Source organism: Callorhinchus milii, unplaced genomic scaffold (genome assembly GCF_018977255.1).
Source record: "Callorhinchus milii isolate IMCB2004 unplaced genomic scaffold, IMCB_Cmil_1.0 Scaffold2, whole genome shotgun sequence".
NCBI classification, from domain to species: Eukaryota; Metazoa; Chordata; class Chondrichthyes; order Chimaeriformes; family Callorhinchidae; genus Callorhinchus; species Callorhinchus milii.
In genome coordinates this window covers 49,308,410-49,325,405 of record NW_024704743.1, presented here as the reverse complement: position 1 = coordinate 49,325,405, position 16,996 = coordinate 49,308,410, and the positions used below count along the sequence as shown (strand labels likewise).

General features: G+C 38.1%; 1 protein-coding gene and 1 non-coding gene across 3 annotated transcripts in view; one reads left to right on the top strand and one right to left on the bottom strand.

Annotated features, from left to right (window-relative positions):
• osbpl3b (oxysterol binding protein-like 3b) overlaps window positions 1-16,996 on the bottom strand; it is a 92,909-nt gene that overhangs the window by 7,303 nt on the left and 68,610 nt on the right. For both annotated transcript variants that reach the window (XM_007900520.2, XM_007900521.2), the window contains 8 exons: window positions 14,075-14,212; window positions 13,325-13,418; window positions 9,743-9,993; window positions 8,576-8,713; window positions 7,198-7,261; window positions 6,480-6,558; window positions 2,140-2,284; window positions 1,399-1,543 (listed from right to left, as the gene is read on the bottom strand). In XM_007900520.2, the coding sequence (XP_007898711.1) occupies window positions 1,399-1,543; window positions 2,140-2,284; window positions 6,480-6,558; window positions 7,198-7,261; window positions 8,576-8,713; window positions 9,743-9,993; window positions 13,325-13,418; window positions 14,075-14,212 (1,054 nt within the window). The remainder of the gene's footprint in view (window positions 1-1,398; window positions 1,544-2,139; window positions 2,285-6,479; window positions 6,559-7,197; window positions 7,262-8,575; window positions 8,714-9,742; window positions 9,994-13,324; window positions 13,419-14,074; window positions 14,213-16,996) is intronic.
• trnav-aac lies at window positions 7,340-7,408 on the top strand. The gene has a single exon. It is a non-coding gene; the product is annotated as a tRNA-Val (tRNA).

The window sequence follows — 16,996 nt, the reverse complement described above, 5'->3', positions numbered from 1 at the left end:
GACTTCAAAGTGTGGTTTAACTAAGGTTTTGTAGAAATTCTTCACTTTTATATTCCATCTCGCTGGATATAAAGTCCAAACCTCTATTGGTGTTTTTTTTATAGCCTATATCTGAATGTTTGCGTTTGTATGTGCACATATGCGTGTGCAAGTATAAAACAATCATAGTCTGAGTGAATTGCTGACCATACGTGCAGCTGATGTGTCCTTGCATTTTAGGATTCTACAGCTGCTAAATCTGAAGCAATCTTCTGGAACTACAGAACAGTAAAAATTCACAGAAATCTATGCTGATCTTCAATTCACATTCCTGCATTTTTGTTTGAATTGCTAAAGGTTTGAACAACAAAACATATGCAACATAAATACAATATAACATGGAACAATTAGGGAGAAGGTAGGATGACAAAGTATAAAATAGGAAATAAAATCCTAGATTTTACAATTAGGCGGGCAAAACATAAACAGGTGAATTTCAGCCATAATAATAATAATCCTTGCATGTGATATAGAGCTTTTCACATCTTCAAGACATCTCAAAGCGCTTCACAGAATGTACTGTAATGTGAATTGACTGTATATTTACGGGCGAAATGCGGCAGCCAATTGCGCACAGCAGTGTCCCACAAACAGTCGTGGATTGAGTGACCAAATTATTTTTATTCATATTTCTTTTCGAGAGATTATCATCATGCATGTGGAGTAAGGAAACTTGCCCAAGGTTTCGACCTGCCGGGAATCAAACCCAGGTCTCTCGCCACTAACCACTGAGCTACAGGATTCCACATGACGCACTAGTTAGGCTGCAGATGGAATTTTAGTCTAGCTTTGCGCACCTTAATATAGGAAGGGTGTCAAAGCCATAGAGGGGTGCAGAAGCGATTTGCCAGGATGATAGGTTTTACTTACGAGGAGAGACTGGAGCAATTTGGGCTGTTTTCACGAGAGAAAAATAGGTTGAGAGAAGACCTGATAGATATTTTTAAAATAATGACGTTTTCTGGCAATATTAAATTATTTGCACTGGTGAGGGAATCAGTAACTAGAGGAAATAGTTTTAAGGTATTCGTGAAGGTAAAGTGTTCTGGGATGCTACTCGGCTTAAAAAGCGCAATATAAATGCAAGATGTTGTAGTTAGAGAAATAATTTTATTTTAGGCACAGAGTTGTTAGGACTTGAATGGTGCCATGGGATCATTAACAACCAACTGAACAGGAAGATAAACCGCATCTGAATCAATCTGAATTACAACATGGCAAATAACTATTTTTCTGAAAGTATATTGTTCTTTTTGTAGGTGGACAGGGGTCAACCAACTGGGGCACAGCAACGTATCACAAGCAGCCATAAAGTGAATGATTAGTTTATGAAATGAGATACTTAACATAGGTACTCACTTGGTCTCCAGATGCAAGTTGCTGATGGGGGTGAGCCACAATATATACCCTCGTGCCATTTTCCAAACAGTTTTTGCACTGTTTTCCCATATTGATCCATTATGGTCCCTTCAACCTCATTTACATTTGAGTTCCAATATTTTGCCTAAAACATCAAAGAACAGTGTGAGAACTGACTCATTTGCACTTGCAAAGTTAAGGGCATTTGCAGTCCCCTGGGTATATATGCATTTAACAATGTGAATAATAAATCCCAATATAGGGATTATATTAACAAAAGAGGTCTAGTGAATTGATAAAAAAAATGCAGTCAAGTGTCCCTGTCTGAAAGTAAGACTTGCATTCTACAGTTTTTTCTTGCATTTCGATATGAAAACAGAATGAACGATGAAGCATTTATAGCTGTCAATTTCATCCACAAGATGCTAAATTGTTATAAAATTTTGTTTGAATTGAAAATCAAAAAGTTAGCAGTGTGAATGTGTATAGAAACAAAGTAGGTTAAATATTTCTGGAGTGCAGTGTGCTCAAACCTAAATATAGGCTTGCTCCGGTGAATGAATGAAGGACATATATGCAGAAATAATCTCTTGACAACACAGCAAAATCCTCTGCTTTACACACTTATACCAATTTAATAAATAAATGTAATAATAAATGCAATAATAATTATTATTATGCCTTTAGGAATGTTGTTTCAGGACGTCCCCTGAAAGGAAGAGAGCAAAAATCTGTTCATACCTTGACAAATGTCAACTTGCATTGGCAAATGCTGCTGTTCCTGTTCTTTATTAAAATTTCACCATAATGTTCTATCCATCGCTGTCCACTCAGGATATTGTGTATACAAGAGGTTACTTTACTCCATTCATAATGGTCTCCATACCTGAAGAAGACAAGGACCAATTAGCTAAGGGATTTCTTTTTTTAAAAAAAAAGCCTGGCTTTGATTATTCTGGATTTAATGATGGAATAATTACTTAAATACTTGATGAAATCATTTTATTTGGAAACTAGTCGAGCCAACCCTCTACAGTGGTCTTGGTAGTCCAGATCCTGATCCAGGCAGATCGGCAGTACTCCAGGGTATGGCTGTTAGCAGTTAAGCCAGCCTGGCTCATCGGTAGCATTTGGAAGGGCAGAGCAGTCATTGGGGGCAGGTATTCTTCCCAGTCAAACCAAAGCCCTAAGAGATAGGGTTGGCCTCGTTGAACATGCAACAGGAAAGTTTGCCAGTCAGTGCATTCACAAGTAATGCGGTTTTAGCTGGTTAAACTCCAGCAGTACCCCAGCACACATTCTGCAGGCCCCAGGTCTTGGTTCTTACTAGCCTGTGTCTATTACTGTCTGGAATTAGGTAAGCAGGATGTGTCCCTCCGTGGAGAGAGTGCACATTCCATTCCAAACATGAAATTTCCTTATATCGGTGGGATGCATTGAACTGGAGTCCAATTCGTGGAGTCCTGTAGCTCAGTGGTTAGAGCACTCGCTTTGCAAGCAAGAGACCCGAGTTCAATTCCAGGCAGGGTGAAACCTTGGGCAAGTTTCCTTACTCCACACGCCTAATAATATTCCCTCCAAAACCAAAAACAATAATAAATTGGTCATTTTCAATCCACGACTGTTTGTGGGACATTGCTGTGCGCAATTGGCTGCCGCGTTCACCCACAAATATACAGTCAATTCACTTTACAGTATATTCTGTGAAGCGCTTTGGGACGTCCTCCCGACGTGAAAAGCGCTATATCAAATGCAAGGATTATTATTATTATTATTATATAACTCTCAGTTTGGTTTGGATACTCTTTAGCAAAGTGCTGGATTTTCACATTTGTCAGATATCTGGCTGACCAAAAATATTTGAGGTAACTAACTCTTTGCATGTTAATGACAAAGTACAAATAGCTACAGGCTACAAAGAAGTTTTTTTTTGCTTGCTTATAGTTTTATATGTTTTCAAGGTCCTTAAAAACAGAATCGGAAGGAAGAAAGATCAGAACATATTCAGAGAATTAAGTGAAACATGATTTTTTTTAATGCTGTATTTGTAGTAGAGGAAGGAACCAGACCAAAAAATTGTATTTTATATAGAAATAAACAGAATGGGGGGAAAATAAAACACTTTCACTTTTCTGTACACTTTTTTAGGGGGAGGAGAATTTGCTTGAAATCTGCATAACAGATTTATGAATAATTCATAAAACAAATGTACATTTATATAGCGCCTTTCATGTCACGATGATGTCCTGAGGTGCTTAACAGGACTGGCTGACACCCAGCTAGGCGTGGGAGCCGAAGGGAGTGGGGAGGGAAAAATATACTAAAAGCAGGTCAAAGAAGGACGTCTTGGTGATGGACCTTGAATTAGGTGAGTGAGTGAGTTGGAGAGTATCTAGGATGAGTTCTAGAGAGAAGACAGAAAGACTATAACTAAGGAACTTTAAGCAACAACAACCACAACAATATCCCACCCCAAATTAAATAATCTTGCTACGCATCTCATTGTTATTTGCAAACTGTTGCTGGGGCAAATTAGCTGCCTTATCTGCCTCTTATTAATTTCATTTCTAATTAATCTCATTCTATAAAGCTCTTTAAGAAGTTTATTTTAGGTGAACAGCCAACACACTAGATTGTTTCATAATTTCTTAGCAAATCTTTCATCTTTCAACACAATATCATAGGAAGTGTATATGGGGTCAGCCTTGCCCCGAGTCCAAAGGTTGTGGTTTCAAGCCCCATGTTATACCGTGACTTTGAACTCGTACTCTAGGCTAAGAGTCCAGTACAGGGCCGGGGTCGTGCTATATTGCTGGAGGTGCCATCACTCAGGTAAGATGCTAAACCTAGGCCCTGTCTGCCTTTTCAGGTGCATGTTAAAGATCCCATGCATTGTTCAAAAAGAGAAGGTGTCTGGCCAACAATCCCCTAGAAAAAAATCGGACATTCATTTCATAACGTTTGTGGACACTTGTGCACAACATTGGCTGCACCTTCAAATGTACACTTTACAATAAAATCCCATGCAGCAATTTGAAATGCTGAGGAACCATAATTAAATTCAACGATTATTGAATCTTGAATATATAAAAGTATCCTATTAGATAAATCATAACAATAATAATAATCCTTGCATTTGGTATAACGACATCACTTTGGAAGGACATCTCAAAGCGCTTTATAAGATTTACTGTGAAATGGAGTGACTATTTGTAGGTAAATTCGGCAGCACAATTGTGAACATCAATATCCGATAAACGGCCATGAAACAAATGACCAATTTTTAATTTGGGGGATTGTTACCAATCGTTTACAAAAGGAGAAAGTTCAAGAAATAATTAATTTCCATAGAATTAATCCCTTGCTGATTCACTGCACTCTGCAACTAGCTTGGAATGGTTGTGCTTTTTGCAGTTAAAAAACTTTTATTGCACAGATTATTAATATTTAATGATGCACACATCAAAAACATCCGTGTAAAATTTGTTGTGTAATGTTGCTAGTTTCACAGTTATTTCTATCTGGACAGAGTATAGTCCATTGCCATTAGTGCATACTCTTTATTTTTAGTCTATAGCCAATCGGATTCAATGGGGTCTATTTTGCTCCCTTCAATATGTTTCACAGAGTCATGCCTAGGGTTAAACCAGCCTAACTGGAACCCTAGATGAGCTTGGACTTGCATCAGGCCTCATTTTTTTTCCTCTGAACATCTACTTTCCCAAACTGTCATTTTCACAGGAATATACAGGATATTTTCTCTAAGCTTCTCTTTTTAGCTTTACAATTATGACCAGATGATTTTTCCAGTTCTGCATTTGAATGCTTTAAACATAGCATTTTGCACTTCATTAAGTCTGCTATTAATTTGGGTCTTCAATAAAATGCTACAATTGATAATTATGTAGTTGCACTACATGATTGAAAGGTATTGACAACTTTTGAAATGTGCAAAACTGCAGAGCATGCACTCAGTCTACTTTTATTCCATTTTAATGAATGAACAAGCACTACAATTTATGATACAATTTAGTTGCATTGGATTGGAACACTGCATACAGAAGAGATTGTGAGTCGACAGAATATCAATGACACTTTCATACTGTGGTTCTCAGGACCTCCAGAAAGCCAAATTGACCAATTTTATTCTGCAAACTCACTGCAACAAAAGACATTACTTGACGTACCCTTGCAAAATAACCTCAGACGTCTTGACGTTATTTTGCAAGTATATTTGCTGAATAAAATTGTGTCAGTGCATGAGTGGTGCGTCAGTGGTGGATACATGAGGATCCATTGTATTCTGCGTTTGTTAACCTGCCAGTTCCAGAAACCACGAGCAATACTCATTTAATGTGTAAATCTTCAATTGGATCAGTGAAAAGACTGAGTACTAATTCACTGCTCTGCCCAGATACTGGACATGCTCACAACTGACCCACAGTCACAAGACAGGTTTCATGGTCATAAATTACATTTGCAAATACATGTCTAGGCTACTTAATAGAAAAGGAATTACCAAACAGTTTTAATTTTTACAGAATATAATGCAACTTGCAAATAGAAATGGCAAATTGTTCTTTCCTATAGGTGCGTATGAGTTGCTAAACTATCCTTGATAAACGGTAAAATCGTAGCAAAAACTCCATCTTCCAACATCTAGCAGTGAGGGATAGGGAGGCAAAGAAGAGAGATGAGTTAGTTTGGAAAAAAAAACTGCTCTCTCTACAGTAGAAGCCTATTTGAACCCTGGGGTTGTTGCCCTTCGAATCCTAACCAGCTCTAACACATAGTGCTTTCACAATCACTGGGCATATGTGCAAAGAGATGGCCAGCTCCTTTGGCATTTCAAAATCCAGCTTGTATGACGAAAGCCAAATGGATGACTTGTAGGCCATCAGAGGTTGACCACATCAGTTCCAGTGTGAAGTGATGATACCACATTTTGGATTTTTTAGTTAGGTGGATCTATATCCCAACCACGCAATAAGCAAACTTGCATTATAAAAGGGTTGGACTGTAAGTGCATTTTACTTCAACCAATTTATTTGTGCCACAGATTTGTCCATAATGATACTCACCCTGGCAGAGTTACATGTACTGTGCCAATTGGTACTATCTCTATCGATTTACCCCAGAATTTGTTCTTCCACCTCACATCTGAAATAGAAAAAAAATCAATACTACGAAACAATCATTTATAATCCTAATAAATCAACTTTATACCATCTGAGAGCAAGGTTAAAAGTACAAATATTCTACTCTTAGATAAATCTTGATTTCTTTATACATTACAAATTAATTGTAGATCAAGCAGTTCCGAAATCATAAAATGCATCATGTATTTGGTTAATGAAGAGAGAATTATTTTCTATTAGCAGATGATTAAAACTGAGCAATTAAATTGGAGGAATACTAAAGGGGACAGTTGGTGCCAGGGTTAGGTGGCTGTACGCACAGTCAAAGAGGAAGGCCTTTAGCTGCGACCTGAAGATGGGGAAGGAAGGAGCAAGGCAGAAGGATAGAGTAAGAGTGTTCAAGAGTTTCGGGGTGCAGTGGTTGAAAGCGTGGCCACCGACGGAGGGCACAAGGGACTTACAGAAGGCCAGAGCCAGTCGAACGGAGACAGCGGGTAGTGGGTTGAGGAGTAAGTAGGTCAGAGAGATAGGGAGGTGCCAGGGCACGAAGGGAAATCCGATCAAATGTGCAGATTTAATGAGCTGAATGGCCAGTTTCTGTGCAGAAACATTCTACAATTCAGGTTTAGAAGCCCAAATCTTCCATGTTGTATAAGCCTACCTTGCCAGAAGACAAAGTTTTTTGATTCAGCATTACATGCAGAAATGGGAGGGTGGTGGCTGACCTAGAAAAGAAAATATTTTTTGAAGTTACAATTTTTTTCCTCTCTCCTCTCAAAATAAATCTGCTATCATGGGAAAATCATGTAGCTCAGTGGTTAGAGCACTCGCCTAACAAGCGAGAGACCTGGGTTCCATTCCCGGCAGGGCGAAATGTTGGGCAAGTTTCCTTACTCCCAGGGCTCTGTTTACCGAGCAGTAAGTAGGAACCCAGTTGTTAGTCAATTGGCAGATCACTTTTCCGGGGATAATAATCCTTAAAAAAAAATTTGCTCATTTCAATCCACGTCTGTTTGTGGGACACTGCTGTGTGTAATTGGCTGCCACGTTTCGCCCACAAATATAGTCAATTCACTTTACAGTATATTCTGTGAAGCACTTTGAGACGTCTGGAAGACGTGAAAAGCGCTATAACAAATGCAAGAATTATTATTATTAAAAGATAGTGTTCACTTTCATGGCATGCAACAGTTAAAAATAGCCTTGAGTTCCAACTTGTTCCACCCTCTGAATTTGAATCTAGTTAGCTTTTAACAGTGCTGAAGAATTTCAGAATTGTGGAAAAACACTTCTAGTCTCAACAGGAGTTCTCCCTTTGCCACGACTTTCGAGATGAGCAATTATTGAGTGTCCATATCTGTCTGCAAAACTGCAAACATACTTATACTTACATACTTATCCATTTGGGTTCTACTTTTGATTTGTCATAAAAACTGTTGAAATTGGTTTGATTTGCTCAGAATTTGATTTGTCAAAGGTTTTGTTCACAGCTTCTCAGAAACACAATAAAAGTTTGAGGCAGGGGTCAGTCGACCATTTGTCTATCCATCCAACCTCCCACAAGATTGCTTCAAAATACTTGTATATATTGAACAACAAGGAATCCCATTTCTTACATTCTGACTATATTAGACTCAAACCATTCACCTACATCAACACTTAAGTCACTTCCCCTTTTCTTAAATTATGTTATAGTCATGAAGCATACAAAACAAGACAAATGATTAGAATCTACAGTACTACGGTATTTTTATTTCAAATACATTGCTTACCCATTTATCATTGTAACCAATATATAAATTAGTGGGGCCAACCTTTATGGTCGGGTAAGAAAATAATTTGGGGGCTTCTTGATGGCCCAGTGGGTCCACAGGTTGGCCACCACTGATGTGAATGAATTACCAACCAACTTGATGCTTCAGCAGGTTTACACTTCATGAAGTAGAGGAGTGGTGCAGAAACACCTTTCAAAAGCAGTTTCACTCTGTACATTTAGAGACATGATATGAACACCCTAAATGTGTAGGAAGCAGCATTACCTGTTCTGCAATAAACCTGAAGCCTTTGTCTTCTCTCACGCATTCATACGTTTCCCCAAGAACTGGGTTAAATGGCTTACTCCCAGCTCTGTAATATGTGGATGCATAAGCTGAAACTGCAAAAGCTGCTACGAAAACCTGTGGGAATATGAAAGATAAATGATCCTGTTCTCATTCCATCACTTAAGCACTTCCCGGAACATTGATTCATTAAGATACAGAAATCAGAATTATCATTCATTAATTCTTTTTACATTGTGGCAGTTTACATAGAACCAGTGAACAGGGATATTTCGTTATTTAAAACACATGCTCAGGAAAAAAAATCTTGTACTGAAGGTCAAACAAGTTTGATTTTACAAAGTCAAGTTCCTAAAATAATATTTTTACTGTTGTGTTCTACAAAATAGAAGCAACAAGTACCATTTGAAAGATTATTATTTATTCCACTGTAATACTTTAAAAGGCCAGCAAAACTGCTTTTATTAAAAAAACACACAATTTGAAATTTGGGCAACTTTTCCTTGTTTCTACAGGGGAAATTCTGTTCTCTTTTTTAATAGGGTCACGTGAATCCTTAATATCCGCCTAAATGGACAGATACGACCTTACTTTGACATCTCATCTGAAAGATGACACCTCTGACCAATGCGGAACTGCCCCAGTTCTGCACTGAAGTGGCAGTCAATACTCAGGAAAGGTCACAACAATAATTACTGTAAAGTAGAATCATGGAATCATAGAATATTACAGCACAAAAGGAGGCCATTCCTGAAGCCAGGAAACTAGTCTAGGTTGATGCTGTGATGTGAGACAGTAGGATGGATGTTCTGCAAGGAAAAGATTGAATGGGCCGAAGTGCCTTCTTCACCCGAACCAATCTTGTAATATCAACAATGACCGATTTACAAAAACAAATCATGCTAAGGCATATCAGGGAGGCACTGAAAGAAAGATTAAACAAAGTTAAAACCCAAGCATTAGAAAACTGGCAACGTGTTGGTGAAAAGGTTAACACGATACTCATCATTTAAAGTATTAATGATCAACGGGTCTTACAGTTCATATGAATTCTCACAGTTGGCTGGGTTCTTTATCAAGCGAAGTGATCCCTCACAAAGGGTTATCCCATGTTTGGATACAAACAACTTTTAAACAGCTATTTACCATTCTTTCAAAAGGGTCCAGGGTCTGAGATGCCTTATCCAGTAGTTCGCTGTACTCCAGTTCTTCACATAGGCGCTGAAGAGTGTTCAATGGCTCGTTTAGTTGAACCGGCATGGAAACCTTGGAAAGATCTTTTCCTATGTTATTCCTTAGAATATTCCACAAACTTATATTACTGATGTTTGGTCCTGGAGCTGGCAGACACGATCTTCTTCTCGCAAGATGTTCCGTCCCATTTTGGGCAGCAGATACTTTTTAAAACAAACAAACAAAAGAAGGAAGCAAATAATTTGTTTAGGTTTCAGAATACTAACATCAACATCTACATACAATGTTGAGCAAATTGCAGTTTTGTGCAGTTTTACTTGGTATTCTCACAGAAACAGCTCAACTGTAACATAGGGGCAAGCACAGCCACTCTGTTCTTATAACCTTGGATAGAAGATCAATCTTTTTGTTTTCTGTTATTTATTTCTAGCATTGATCAGATGCTTGTCAGGTTACAGCAATCATTGATGCTATAATTCATGTTCCAATTTTATTGCTTTCTCAGTGGGGGAACAAAGAAAATAATAGACTGTGAAATGCAGCACTATGAAATACATACCAATTATCTAGAAGCGCATCCTAATCCTGCGTACAACTTTACAGAGTAAACAGGTTAAATGAAGTCCATTTCAACAAGAAGTGGTACACAATGTGGGGAGGACAGTAAACTTAGCTAAAAAGAAAAGAAAATGGCCCTATTCTGTACATTTAGAAAAGTTCTCGCACAAAATATAGTCAAATCACTTTACAATATGTTTTGTGAAGCGCTTTGAGATGTCTCAATGGTATGATAAGGCACTATATCAAATGTAAGGATTATTACTATAAGTTTAATTTTAAAAACAAACGGTACTTTTCAAGAGTCTATATAAATCCATGGAAAGTAACCCACTGTCTGCAATATTTGCAGTCCTATTTATAGAAACTTAACTACATTCCAGATGGAATATATTTACTAACTGGTCAGTGAGCACAAAATATTTTAATTTATTGGCACTTACTAATCCATGATGGAGTGGTGGAAAGAAAGCATGCAGGATAGATTTGATATCAGGGTGAGCAGATATGTACAGCTGGCCAAAAGTTTCTGTACAGGTTAAACAACCTACATAATTGCACATTAGGAACAATCTTCATAAAGAACTGATTACTATTTTTTTGTTTAAATGTGAAAATGAACGCAATTTTACAATAATCAATTATAATCATCTACAGTATGAAATGGCAGAAGACTTCGAGCTGCCATTATATACACATTAAAAGATTAATAAGTGGCACATTTAACCTGAGCTGAAGTTAATCAAAAGTGTATTTTTTTTTAAACACGGTGTATGTATATACTTGAGGTCCCATAAATAAGGGCTAAGACCTTCAGTGTTCAAGTGAAGTTTCTATTATGTTAGTAATGAACTTAATTGATCTCAGCACTGCTTATTTTTCTGTAGGAAGAGAGGTATTTTCAGGTCATCTCTAAGAGTCTTAACACTCATTTGACCTTCCACTTTCCTTCTGTCTGGGTCCCTATTTGTGAAAGAAAATTATATAACACATTTCACAATGAGTGAAATGACTATTCACTGTTATATCTGAATGGGAAGATATTAAAAAAAATATTTTCACCAAATTCTGTCTTGTCTACTTAAGCTTTTATTCCCCAGGAACCTTACAACCTATTTATATTACACTTGGAATATCAATTGGCTGAAGTTTTGAATGGACAATGGTTTCCGATTGCTGCACTGACAGATTCTAGATTTGCGTTCCCATCACAAATCAACCTCCAGGAGATGATTTCAGATCAAAGAATATATTTTTTTTGGTCAAACAGATATATGCAGAATCTCATCACCATGCTTAAGAGTATTCGAACCAGACAGTTCCACATATGCATGCCACCTTCAGATCTCCTTGTGTCTAGAAGAGGAATGTGCACTCTTCCACTGGATGGACACACCTTGCTTACCTAATTCTGGAGAGTATTAGGCCCTGCTGTCTATAAGATGCTTGCTTGGCAGGACAAAAAATCCCTGCTGGTTAAATGCACATGCATGTATATGTTCAACTATAGATTTAAATTCATAATCTCAACTTGTTGCAGTTCAGTGGTCATGCAGTTATCGGGCCTGAAGACCTTCCTATTCAACTGTGCCTATGGTCACCCCACTCCCCCCGGTTCGGCTGATAGGGAGTGCTCACCTGTATTCCTACCTGGTGATAACACTGTGCATTTGTACCCATTAAAGTTCTGACCCACAGTGTATGCCACCCTCCTGAGCTCTCTTGTAAGGTGTTGGTTACCATCTCTGAATCCATAGTCTCCTCCCCTCCCTCCAGCCTGGTTCCAACTGAAAATATAACTACTGTATCTTGCTCCGACTCTTCAAATCTACGGAGGAATATGGAGCTCAGAGCAAATCCCTGAGGGACTTCAATCACTACTGGCCTCCAGTTTGACCTTTCTGTGAGGCATGGGAGACTGGGGGGGGGGAGGCAAGAGAAAAGGAAGAATGTAACATTTGCAAATCTTTTTATTTATAAGATTTGAGATAAGAAAATAATCAATAATGTACACTTATCCTGGGTCTGCACCACACAATAATGAGAAACTAGGTGTGAGAAGTCACGGAAAGGGACAGAAGTCACCATTATCAGTGTTCCAATGTCATGTTTCTCGGGCTCGAATTCAAATGTTGAGTTAACAAAATTGTCAAAATAGCTAAGGTTTTGAGACACGCTTCTTGAAACACAATCTATTTTCTGGGGGATGTTTTCACACAATGAAAATGGAGGTCATAAAATGACCCTTGCAGCAGAACTAGACAAAACAAACAAATGTAGAATGTGATCGGCCGGATTGACAGTGAGCACCGTCCCAAAGCTAATGCATGCTGAGGGATTACAAAATGACAACCAGACAGAAACAAGTGTTGATGCTGTGTGACTATTAGGGTGCAAGTGGTCATTGACAAAGCATTTCAATCTTTTAAGGCTTTGCAGAGAAATACTGCCATTAGCAAATTATTTCATAACATGATGGGATTAGTGTGCAACAAAATACAGCATTCTTACAGGGAGGGTGAAATTTGCTGCTTTCTCAGAGGGTTTGAGTGAACTCCAATAACAAGCTAATTACCACCAATGAGCTTTAATTCACATTTATTGTGATGTGTGTATTTGATTAAAGCTATACTGAAAAAAATATTTTTGCAGGTGCTCGAAGCCAGGTATGTAGGCTGATAACTTACAACCTGTAAAATTATCCAACTTGATTAGTTGATATCAAGCAAATTGCATATTCAGACACTAGTGATAAAATAATTAAAATGAAGAGCTTCTCAAGAGTTGCTACTATCAGCTGAGGTTAGGTTTGCAGCTAGCTTCAAATGAAACTCATTTTGCTACAAGTCTCATTTTCATTAAGTAAAAATTATTTTGGAAATTTGACTTGTCTCTTCAATAAACACCAATTCACCCACCAGCACATGTGGCATGGAATGACATATGCCAGGTCAAGAACAAGCAAAATAATCTTACACATATTCGGAGTATCAATCTCCACTTCAGTACTTAAGTTGTCCTCTGAAATATTGTCACTTATGTCACTGACATACGAGTCATCATCTGAAGCCTGCCACAGAGAAAACACTTTATTCACACTTTTTAAAATATCTGAATAACTAGTATGGACATAAATGCAAAAATAAAGTGCCACGTAAAAATGATTGTGCCACAGAGTTAGTTTTAATGCTAGCCAATTTCCTCCTCATCTCCTCTCCTCTCTTGAAGGTAGTTGACCCTTTGCCGGAATTCCACACGCACTCATCACCCTCCAATAACTTTCCAAGTGAACATTATTTATACCTGAGCCTAGACACTGAGTGGTGCAAATTATTTGACCTTAGAGATGACGTATCTGAGGCTGATCGTGCCTTGGGAAAACTACAATCCCTTCCCCATGTCAGCACACATTACTGGAAACAATCAGGAAACCTGGCTGATGTTTCTCCTCCCGAGTCCAGTTAACTCCAATTTTAGCACCCCAGCCAATCCCTGGCTGGAATCGGCTAGAACACAGACCAGGAATCAAACCTGTGTTCTGTGCGACTCTGAAGAGTCAGCAGAAAAAAATATTAAAGTTCCATACATATAAGTTTTCCAAGTACATGGTATGGAGTACGCACTCTTTCTTCCCTCCCCCGAGATAAGCACTCTAGTGACGTTATTTTATGAAATGGCACTATATAAAAATGTAAATTATTGATTTGCAGTAGAATATCCACTAACTTCATTCTCTGAAGAGCTTGCGGACAGCAAGACTTCCTGTGCATCAAAAAATTCGGAGAGAGAGTCTGTTCGAGAGACCCTGCTTTCATTTGAGAGTTGATGCACCAGAGGGTTGGTTACTTGAGTAAGGTCTTGCTGCTGTTGGGTGAGAAGGAGAAAATTAAATGTAACTATTCATATTCCAATGTCAAGAATTATAGGACAATAACTATTCAGGTAATCAACTTTTCAATGAATTACAAAGCATTTCAATCGGGTTATACAGTTAAGAATTGGCTGGAACATTTTCAAGTGGAATATAAATGTTAGTATCCTTTGACTGGCTCAGATTTTCCAGGTTAGAAATGATCCATGTAAAATACGGCAGCTGCAGCATATAATTGTGTCAGTGAAATTCAAAACAAATTGAACCAAAGCCAATAGGATTGCAGTGTGCGAAGTTAAGCAGCCCTGGTAAATGCAGCACATAGAATGCTGTGTTCCCTGCCCAAGGCCAGATCTCAAATTCCCGAGTTAATTGGTATTTGTACCCAATGGTCCACAATGACTGTCAGTTCATAGCCAATCCAGCAGATGGGGCATTTGATGACAAACCGTGCAGTGGGACACAGAGATACAGAATTAGTCTCTCCTTGCATCTATCTCCCTGTACTCAATGTCTAATGAAATAGTGGGACTGGAACCAGCCACTAGACCAAGCATGAAGCTCTCTCATCCTCACAGATACAGGACAAGACAACATTAATCAACCTTCATTCCAGCTGGTAACCTTCCCCCAGTTATTGGATTCGTAAATAATATTACTGTCACTTCTTTTTGGACCATATTATAATAAAAGTTAAATGCTACACTGTTGGCATGCCTAGTTTTAATCAACAGTACAAATACCAAATTTCTTTCAGTTTTTCTTTAGTAATTTAATCTATTTCATACTGGATTCAAATCAGTATGTTGATCTATTATTACAAAATTTACTTAAGGCTTCTTTTGATATATGCAGTAATGTTAAAATGAACAACTAGAATCAATAGCATTAATCAACCGATTGTTATACTGTTGTACAGTATTCCTACGACTAGCAAGAGATTTAACTACAATTGGAATGGATTTGCCTAGCACAGCTGAACTAAAATTATATAAAACAGAGTGCTCAACACATAATAATGAACATTTAGAACTCTGCAGCTTATCTCCTCTCCTGCATTCAGCTACACAAAGCAACATTCCCCCATCCTAACCGGCTCCATTGGTTCGCTATCCTCCAGCAGATTGGCTTCAAGATCCGTACCCTGCCTTCAAGCTCTTGCCCCATCCTTATCTTGGTATTTCATTTAGCTAAGCTGTGAGATCACACCCAACCTACATTGGTAACATATTCAATAGTCTTTCAAAAGTAGATCTGGGTAGTTTCTATTTAAATCCAGTATAAGATGACAACGTCAAAAATAGTTACTATTTGACATAAACAGAAACCGAAATGTTTCAAATACTCCACTGTACGCACACAGTTGGTATTAATTTACTGCATAGGTTGGGGAGATGACCCCATAAAATATTAAATAGGCCACACAATAAAATACACTGATCGCATACATCAGGACAATGTGATAAATAATAGATTTCCTCTGAACCACAATGCTTGATGTCTACTTTTAAAGCTACAAAGCACTTAACCTAGCTATAAAATTGATGCAAACCCCACTGCATTAACAGATTACATAACATCACAATGTAAGTAGATAAGTGTGGATTCATGCAATGTTAAAATAAAAATTGGATGGATTAATATTCTGTCCTGTCTCCTATATTTATTTCAGATACTTCCAAGTTGAGTATCTGTCCAGCAATTCAGGCTCCTTACTATGAACCCCACTTTCTTTCTATGGTCTGGAGTTAAAGGAGAAGTTCCAACTTCCAAATCAGAATTCCCCTCCGCGCCATTATTTACAATAATGCACCATTTTATTTCAAATCTCACACCTACCCTCAGAGAAAAATATCATCACAAACCCAGCCCCCTGAATAAATACATCTCCACAATATATCTCAGACTGTACTCTACGGAAGGAGATCTCACAGAAAACCTGCAAGGGAGATGGGAACACAACCCAGGAATTCCACTGATGGACTGGGACTCCACAGAGATTCACGTCTGTTCAACCTCAATCTTCAACAAAATAACAGAAGCCAATTCAAACTTCAGCCCTGTAACGACCTCACCCTGGACACATTTTAATATTACACTTAATAAATGCTGGCAAGGGTCTGTGGAGTGAGCAAGTCTGATGCATGTATTTTGGTCCTGAGACACCAGATTAATCTTTGAACAGAAGTGTTGCATTCAATAGATTCCTTAAGCCTTCCAGTTTCACCTACCCAAACGTCTATAAGTTTTGTTCAATCTTTGTTCTATTTCATGTGTTTGACTGAACCATGAACTATCCAGAATGAGGATGAAAATTTTGCAATTTGCTTCCAGGTCGGTAAAGTAATGAGTTTTAAAAAAATAAAAAAAGTTTTATAATTTGTGTATTTTACCGTACAACATTTTAAGACTTCCCGAAATTTTCACCCGGCACACCCAAAATGCAAGTTATGGAACAGCAAAACAAGCTCAGGTGGTTGTAGCAATCAATGGAAAGCTTCTGCAGTGTTTCATCCTTATTGAATGTTTAGCACTGTGATTGTAATCATCATTCATTGATTGACAAGTGGTGGGATTAGAGGTGGTGAACGCAACCATTTTCTAAATTAGCTTCTCGTGTAGAAAAGAGGATCATTTCAGTTACTTTCCATTTTCATTACACAGAATTACATAGAATGATACGGCATGGAATCAGGGCATTTGGCCCAACTAGTCCATGCCCGTGTTTGTACTCCACACAAATTCTCCACCACCACAATTTCTCCCCTCTCTCTCTC